Source organism: Phoenix dactylifera, chromosome 3 (assembly GCF_009389715.1).
Source record: "Phoenix dactylifera cultivar Barhee BC4 chromosome 3, palm_55x_up_171113_PBpolish2nd_filt_p, whole genome shotgun sequence".
Taxonomy (NCBI): domain Eukaryota; kingdom Viridiplantae; phylum Streptophyta; class Magnoliopsida; order Arecales; family Arecaceae; genus Phoenix; species Phoenix dactylifera.
The window spans coordinates 1,055,189-1,064,567 of record NC_052394.1 but is presented as its reverse complement, the minus strand read 5'-3'; the positions used below and the strand labels follow the sequence as shown (position 1 = coordinate 1,064,567).

The 9,379-nt window shown below is 39.4% G+C and overlaps 1 protein-coding gene across 1 annotated transcript; it reads right to left on the bottom strand.

Annotated features, from left to right (window-relative positions):
• Positions 1-286: 286 nt before the first annotated feature.
• LOC103703508 (oxysterol-binding protein-related protein 3C) lies at positions 287-8,411 on the bottom strand. The gene is given in 11 exon segments (XM_008786380.4): positions 287-868; positions 871-896; positions 1,722-1,900; positions 2,656-2,800; positions 3,144-3,320; positions 3,540-3,661; positions 3,761-3,879; positions 3,952-4,024; positions 4,530-4,646; positions 5,980-6,073; positions 8,131-8,411. Coding segments are annotated over 11 exon segments (1,359 nt in total). The 5' UTR covers positions 8,220-8,411; the 3' UTR covers positions 287-650.
• Positions 8,412-9,379: the final 968 nt, after the last annotated feature.

Here is a 9,379-nt window from a genome sequence, read left to right as displayed (position 1 = left end):
AAATGTTTCGGCTCCGGTCCCCCGAATTAATAATGACGAACATCTAATTCTACATGACACTCGGCCATGTTGAAGTTGAATAATGTTTCAGCCTTCCAACAAGATCCATTTTGGTCCACAAATTATACGAGGCGGCTCCTTAGCTTGGCCGCCCAACAGTAGCACTGTCGGAGTCACAAGCCTGGGCCAAGCCCCACCACCTTTAACAGTACGTTATAATTTGTTACACAAGGCATAATCTGGATCCTTACAGCAGTAAAACCGAGAACTACGTTATGACTGCAAGTAAAAAAGAAATCAAGTAATAAAAAACATTGATGTAAGAATTCAATTATCACAACTACAGTACCCCTACCTCCAGGCCACCATAAGTTCACATGGCGTGAACGGATTTTTTTGAGTGAAAACTATAACGACGACAAAACAAAGGGATTGCAGGGCAAACATCTCGAATTGCTGCTACAAAGGCTAGGAAAAACAAACACACATATATTTGGAATAATGCCATCGAAACTACCCCCTAAGCCAACAGTTATTAACTACACTACAGATACATGAAAGCACTGACAAAACACTGCCCCACACAACATTAAAACTACGGGCCCAGATACATTTGGAGGAAAGGAGGGCTTACGTGTAAGCCGAGTACCTCATTCGGCAGACAGATTACCATACTGCCACGGGTTGAACTCGGTGGAGGCGATGCCGACTTTCTCAATGGAATCTGAACAGTTGATTTTAAGCCTGTGTTCTGTATATTTCCCATTGTACTCGTATACCTCCAGCTCGCCCCAGGGAGTGGGAGTGATTTCACCAGTCATGTTGAACCATCTTGGAGTAAATTGGTGCCCCTTGGCCTCTCGACATCTTTTTCTGCTCTCTGCCGCTCCTCCAGACTGGGAAGTACAAAAATTAACAACATTAGTGGAATATGAAAAGGTTGAGATATAGATAATGTAAACAAATTTATTTTTAATATTGTGGTATTCAAGCTGAAAAATTCATGTTGAATTGATCAATGGTTCAAACCTGGCGGCACGAGGGTCGTCCTGGCCAGTTCCCGTGAGAAAACGGGGCCGGGGTTAGGGGCGGGGATTTGAAGAACATTTATGCAGGGAAAGAAGAAAAAAGAGGAAAGAATGGAAGGAAGGAATGAAGAAGAAGATATAAAAAAGAAGAAGGAAAGAACAAGAAAAAGAAAGAAGAAAGAAAGGTAGAGAAAAAAGAAGAAAGAGAAGAAAGAAGGAAGAAAGGAAACAAGAAATAAAAGAAAAGAAAAAAAGGCAAAGGAAAAAAAAAAAAAGAAAACAAAGGAAAGAAGAAATGAGAGAACTAAGAAGAAAAAAGAAGGAAGGAAATAAAGGGAGGAAGATAAAAAGAAAAAAAGAAAGAATGAAAATAAGGAAGAAAAAGAAACAAAGAAATAATGAAATAATGAAAGAACAAGGGGAGAGATACGGAAGTCTTTGACAGGGATGGCTGCAGGGACGGGGCTGTGAAAGTGCGGTGTCCCATTTTGGGCCCCCATCCGACGAGATATAAAACCTTGGAATTTGATTGACAAAATTTGTTCACAAGGTACAAACACTTGTCTCTTTTTTCAGGGAACAAGGCATCAACCATGTCAAGAACCATAGCTCCTGGATAGATATATTGATTTGACTTGCATATGCAAAATGGTTTAATTCCGCTATCAACATAATTGCTGCATACAAACTCACCTGCTCTTCTCTGCACCAGCTTTAGACATGTCACCTTTCTCAAGAGCGTATCTATCAGGCCGCAACCGGGAGTCTGATGCCAATAATTTTTCAGGTGCTGTGTCAAAGCTGTTTATTTTGTGAGCAAAATATGTGTACTGATATTTATCATTCTCTGGTGTCGCAGCAACTCTCCAGACCTAGTCAAATCAAATATCAAGAGATTTCCTTAACGGCTCCAGCCAGTTCATATACCAGCACAACAAGATGCAATATTTATAAAAAGAATATGAGAATATGAGAATCTGAGGAAGAAACATTATAGTTCCTATAGCAATGATAATGCTATGTATCACTATCATAGTAAATCAGAAACCAAATTTATTGAACATCAGAGTATATTTGACAAAAGATTGTCAGTGAATTTTGCAGCAAACCCTTCAAACTCAAGATTCAGAAATGTTATACAGACTTCGTGGATATGCTCAAGTTATAATGACGCTATGTGGAACGAGAACTAGCACATCCATGATGCTCTAGCAGGCCCTTGGATGGAATTTCCAACCACCTCAAATCGGATCTTGCAGCTTTTATTCTCTCATCAGAAAGAAACCTTCAAGTTCCACAAATGCTACGCCAGACACAGGTAAAACCTCCATGACATGGCGGTCCAAGAGTCAAATAATGACTAGAAATTTCAGTATGATTCTAGAATTTCTTGTCCTTAGCAAGCTTATCTATATGATAAGATGCATTGTCAGGTTTTGATTCATTAAATACCTATATGAAGTGTGTAAGCGTTGTACTAACACCTCCCTTGACCTTGATGTAGAAATTATTGATGTAGGGTGCATATGCAAATAGCTAGAGCAAACAACATCAAAGGAATAGAATGGATAGACACAAGCATCGTAACAGTAAACAATAAAACGAAATGGTAATATGTGAAACGAACCTCTTTCAATTCAGTGCCTGGCAAGGGCTCCCCTTCAAGATCACAAGGCTGACAACTCATTGACTCATTCCATTTCCCAGTCATTAATATCTTGGGTTCTTCTTCTGCATCATATACATATCCATCCACTTCATATCGGCCAGCCCTGCCACCATTGGCAGAATCCAATGAGAGACAAGATATGACGCATATAGGGTTGCAAATACATTGCAAGAGATACATCTAAACACCACTATATTGAAGCAGACAATTCAAATTCAATACGAGTTCTGATGTCAACAAAAATAATATGCATAAATGACATGTCACATCAGAGAGGCCAAGAAACAGTGTCATATACAGCTTCATGCATATTCTAAATCGCATATCAGCTTTCCATTACTCTGCCTTTCATTGCTGCACCAGAGTTTGCAGTCTTAATCATCCAAATGCCACAGATCTCATAAAAACCTCAAAATATCAGGTTAAATTGTGATACGAGGCCATACCCAAACCAGCCACAAGGTTGAAAATAAAGAACAACTTTATCCCCTGTAGTCAAATTTGTCATAACCATCTCCCCAGGTGAATCAACCCATGTACGTCCAAATATAAGATTATTAACCTTTGTAGGAGGGGGCACCAAATCCAGGACAACACCAGCTTTCTTCAGAGTCACCCTTGTCCTGCATCAGCAAGCAAAGTTATTTAACTATTTCATTTTTAAAAAAAAGGTACGTAAAGCCACAGAGATGCTATGATCTTAAAGATGTAATTGATGTCGACACCTTTAGGTGGAATAAGAGATTCATCAGTCAAGTCAATTATACTGGATAACTAATGCCAACAAAACCAAGGAATGCTACAGATGGCCTTCACACTTTAGTTCTACATAAGCAGCTCACCTTCCAACTGGATAGACTTCCAGTGAATTTCCTAAAAACTTAGTTTTCAATTTAGAAGTGATGTCATAAATAAAATGTTCATTCTCAGCGTGTGCTGCACTCATTGGAGGATGGTGACTGACCTGGAAAGAAAACAAGTATGATGATTACATTATTGAGGGGATAGCCTGACAAAGAGCAACCGGTACTATACAGCAACAGTACCATACTATATTACTGACCTGCTCTGCAATGAACATAATACCACCATGATTGACCATTTCATAAGTCTCTCCTAGGATGGGATTGAAAGGCTTCCAAGTTCGCTGGTAGGCAAAGTAGACGGATATTGCCCATGAAGCTGCGAATGGACATCATTTACACAATATGACCAAAGCATGTAAGATATGCACAAATGCAGAGAGACACTTACACGCATACACCAACCGCATATAAGGATCCTCACATTCATCTGCCAGGTCTAATAGGTGACAGTACTCCATTAACTGTGACAACCATCGCATGTAATAAATTACATACATCATTAGCAGCATCAAATAGTCCAGAGATACACTTGAGACAACATTGCAGAATATCATAGCTATATTTGATTAGAAATGTTATTGTACAAGAGCATTCTATTAAATCTTACCATTTTATATTAGAGAGAGATTCTTTTTTGTTCCATTTACACAAGTTACAAGGCACATGCTATTCCAATAAGCTTGCTGTACTAAAGTGTTAGACGTTTATTAAGAATTGGATCCTTGGCAACTCTTTGGATTTTCTAAATATTAAGATTACATATGAAAAACATCCCAGTACGGACTTTCTTTCACTGCTCTGCTACCCTTGTTTTCAACTTCATTCTCAAAATACATAATAAAAACCTCCTGGGGAAAAAGTAATGTATTTTTATTTCTATTTCCTTGTTTGAAAGTAGAAGGCATACCCTGCAAAACTAGATAAGGTTCCTAATAAACATCAACTTTAGGTATGAATAACACCAACCTCTGCCATTTTCTGAAGCATTGTCATTGGTTCAAAAATAATAACTGGAAGTGTCACCAGTGAAGTGACATCTGATCCTACATATTTGTGCATCATCTTCCAATAGCTATCTCGATCCTGCAGGGAAATACGATAGCTCACAAACACAAAAATAAGAAGCATTAACAAACATGATATGTTCTGCAAAAGCAAAAACACAGATTAAAAAGAAAAATTGACATCATTGGCATGATTAAGTTCAATAACTACAATATAATACATGAGTTGACTAATATATTTATATCTAAGAATTTAGTTCTTAGAAAAATCTCTCTTCATGTTAAACATTTGTATCAGGAAAATCCATGCATTAAACAGCCATGCGACAATAGTTCCCGACAAGAAGTTTGTCAAATCCATGCCTGATAATTATATTTATAGATAGGCCATTTTTTTCCCCTGGTGTTACTCCAGCAATTAGTTGTTTATTTAAAATAAGAAAAGGCCTGCCATATATAGTGGGTTCTTAAATCTCTAAATTCAGCTGATCACCAACAAGCCTCGGCCACCATTTTGAAATGGTCTTTGACATATACACTAATACAATAAAAGATAATGTTCCTCAAACACCAGGATACAAGAATTCCAAGCATGCCAAACTTGTTGCATCCATCAAAAATCAAATTCCAAAGTGAAAGGCATACTGAAAAATATGATTCGATAATAATAACCCCATTAAAAAGGCATAAATGCAAGTAGTTTGACCCTCATGCTGATCATAGACAAAAATCTAACTCCTTCTAGGTTTATGTCTAGCATCAATGAATTACTGACAATGTGAAGAAATGTAGACTGCTTACAACAGATAAGTATCTTCTTGCTCTATAGCTTCTCAGATTAAGTCTGTTCATATGTCAATTAGATACTTTTCTGGTTCTACAAATGACTGGAGGCCTATTAACAATCATCAAGCCGAATGTATTTGTTTTTTGGTAAGCACGATCTACTTGATGAGTTTGAGATGATGATCACGGTACCTCCTACGTTTATTCCCATAATAGAGCACTCTCAACATCTATTCTCACCAAGATTTAACGTACCGGTTGGTACTGTATCGTACCGAGCGTACTGTACCATACTGGTACTGAACCAGTATATGCCGTACCATATTGTACCAGCACTCGATACGCCGTGTTGTACCGTATCGAACTACATATCAATATTGTAATAGAATATACTGGTACGAGGTCCGGTACTGAGATGCTGAATTTTGATCCCAACATTATCATATGCAACCTGTTGCATTAAATCATTGAATGCAGAGAACATAAGCATAAGCTAACGTTATCCCACCATACTTAAAGTTCATTCGCGCAAATATAAGCTTTATCAAATTAAGCAATAGATCATCTGAAATAACTGAACAAAAATGCAACAGCAGAAATATCACAGCAGTGAAAGAAAACAAAACCTCCTGCTTCCATCTTCCTCTTTGAGCTTCAGCTTCTGCATCTTCTGTGCCTCCTTCAGGATTGATTACTTCAAGTCCTTCATAACCCAATAACCTGAACGGAAAAGATACCAGCTACTTTAGTATTTTGCAATGACCAACATGCATTTGGTACTTGTCAGCAACACAAACATCCTTGTTAAAGTAGAGAGAAGTCAAAGTTGGTGCTTTTCAAAATAAAAACAACGTGAAAAGCACAGATTGCAAAAGAGAACCATGCCAAACATATTCTAAGCATACTATACATGAAGAGAAGGGTCACAAATATAAGGAATTCCTCTATGTTTAATTATATATACAAAAGGAATGTTGGTATATGCAAAAGGAATGTTGGAAAGTTATCTTCCACAAGAAACTATGTCAAATCATTCAAAAAGCATTTGAAAAACATAGCCAGAAGCTGTTATAGAAGTTTTAGCAGAAATTAAACCTGCAACTGCAGATATCACAGATTTGGAAATTTGTCATAATTGTGGTGATAAGTCACGAGGCTCGTTGTGCAACAGCAAGACTCTAGAGTTTAACTTTGTAAAAGAGAACAAATTGCTAAAAATAGTCCTGTACTTGTCATATTCTCTCTTCACCTAGACTACAAGTATTTCTCAATCACTATTAGATGGCTACTTTTTCATAGCATGAACATCAATTACATTACTATTAAAGTTGGTATTCCATCCAGCTAGCATTTTAACAACTCCTTCTCCTACCTCAAATTGCTCGGTAGGAATTTATCATTCACAGAAGGCTGACCTTTGGTTGTGGAACATGGTATAATACCTTCAACCCCATAAACAATAGATAGGGCATGCACCATACAAAGTTAGTACAACTAGGAAAATATTTCATATAGTAAATGGCAACAGCAAAAGACGCTGCAAAAAATAAAAAAATAAAAAAAATAAGAATAATATAATTATAAAAAAATCTTTAATAACTATGTATAACTAGAAAGTCAATATTGAAGCAGTTATTAATTTCAAGAAGAGATAGATCTGCTGTTGTATCCATTGGCTAATTTATGATGCTGTATTTGAAAGGATGTAGAAAGTGCGATGAAAATCTAGCAATTACGAATAAACCAGCAGAGGAACTAAGGGGCACAAATCATATTAAGGTCCTGTAGTAATGATTTTATTTTAGCTAAAAATGGTAAGGAAGGATTGTGAGAGAAAGGAATAAAGGAGAAGATATTTATGAAACACAAAAAGGGCATGTAAACAAGGAGTTTATCAAAAAAAAAAAAAAAAAAAAAAGATAAACCATATGCATATGTAATTTTGCAATGTCAAAGTGTATAAAGGACATGTAAACGGAAACACGAAAATGGAAATTATCTGTATAATTGAGATGGCAATAGCATATTCATTAACTTATCCAATAAGACTCTAACAGAAGTAAAATACTAAAATCATTGCCCTAAATGTTTTTGTACAATTAAAAAGGTAAATGGTCTTTGAAGGCATCTATCCAAATAAAGGTGAATCTGGAGATTGCACTAAAGGTTAATAAGTTAAATAAGAGGAGAGAAAATCAAGGAAGTAATGGGTGGGAATAGCAAAAAATGGTTTGAAGGCACATTCTACTTCGGAAGACTTGGGCTTCATTATATACTGAAGGCCTGCAATTTTTAGAGTTTTCAAGGTCTGTCTGCAAATTGTACTATTAAGCATCTTCCTCATTTATAAATTATAATATTGCAGCACTAGCATTGATAACTAGAATGAAAGAATAGTTATGAATATCAGAAAAGTCCATAATCCATGGAATTATATTGTCAACAAAGACAAGCTAATACATATAATCAGAGAGATTAGTACTTCCTTCTTAAGCAATAAAAAAAAAACTTTCTGAAACGATTTCAAGATAAAGAAAACATAAATCCCATAAACTAAAAATAATAAGCACTTATTAACCATGAAATATCGAACTATATTGTCAGGAATCCTAAGAAAGCTTGTAAAATAAGCGAATCGTGTCATATCAGAACAAAAATTAGGGTTTCTTTAATAGAGCTTTAAACCCCATACCCCTCGCATCCAGTCAACAACAACTCAATTAAAGATGTTTCCAAAACGAAGGAATAAAAACAAGGGATCTAACGAGTCCTCGTACCCATTCACTGATTTATGCACCGCACTGCCCCAGTTCCTGATCGCAGAGAAGAATCCACTGCTCGCCGGTTTCTCATCCCTAGAACCCATCTCCGAGACCCTGATTCAAAGGCCAGAAACCAAGAGAATCCAAGAAGAGATGCTCGAAAACGATCAGTCATCCACGGCGAACGGATCTCCAATAGCGGAGATCTGATCGCCCAATCCCTTCCCTCGAGTAGAGTCGATCGATGAAAGAAGAAGAGGAGAGTGGCAAGGTTTACATGCGGGGAAAAAAAAAAAGAAAAAGCGGAGGTGGAAATCTTTCGCGCGAAGAATGATTTGTCTTCTTTCCCGACGTCGACCGTTTGATCTCACCCCGCACAGCTTTCAAAGCAATCGAACGGTTTCTTTTATCCGTCCGCACAGAACCCGAAGCAGCCATTGTGCGATCCAATGGTGATTCTCGCGAAGGAAGGCGAATCGATCTTTCGCGCGAAAGATACAACCCCTGTCCGCAAACGTGGACCGGCGAGTTTAAGAGGCGAAAGAAAACGGCGAATATTTTTAGGACTTATTTGTTTCACCGAAGAAGGAGACAGACAGAGTTAGAGCGAGAAGCTCCAGTTCCAGTGAGAGAAAATTCTAACGGCTAGTCGGCGGCGTCACTATCGGCGTCCGACGAGGCTCCGGCCGTCCGGTATGACATTCACGGCGGGCGGGCGGGGCGGTGTGGAGCGTTACAGCTTGGTTTCGGCAAGCCTTCCTGGATCGGCAGTTCTCTTCTCGGCTTCCGGCGACCCTCGGGCGGCTTGGGGGAAACTCCATGGATCGCAAGGGGAAGGCACCGATGGAGAAGACGACGGAGCCGACGGGGAAGACGACGGAGGGAGCGGCTAGAGGACCGGGTAAGTTTACTAACCCTGGGCGCGGAGGCAAATCCGGAGCTTGGTCACGGCCGGGGCCGTGGGTTACTCAGTGGCCCACGGCCGCGGAGGTGGAGCGGCTGAGCCGCCGCTTCCCGGACGTCCTCCGACTACCGGAGGAACCGATAGCGGCGGCCCGGCTGCAATGGGAAGGGCGCGCACTGGTGGCGCGCAGCTTCGGCCGCCGCATCCCGGCGGAGTGGGTGGCCAAAGACGTGGCCGCCCGGACTAAACTGAAAGACGTGGTGGCCGTCCCGCTCGCGGACGACCACCTCGCCCTCCGGTTCCGGTCGACGGAGGACCGGGACCGAGCTCTGAGCGCGGGCCCGTGGGTGGTGGCGGGGC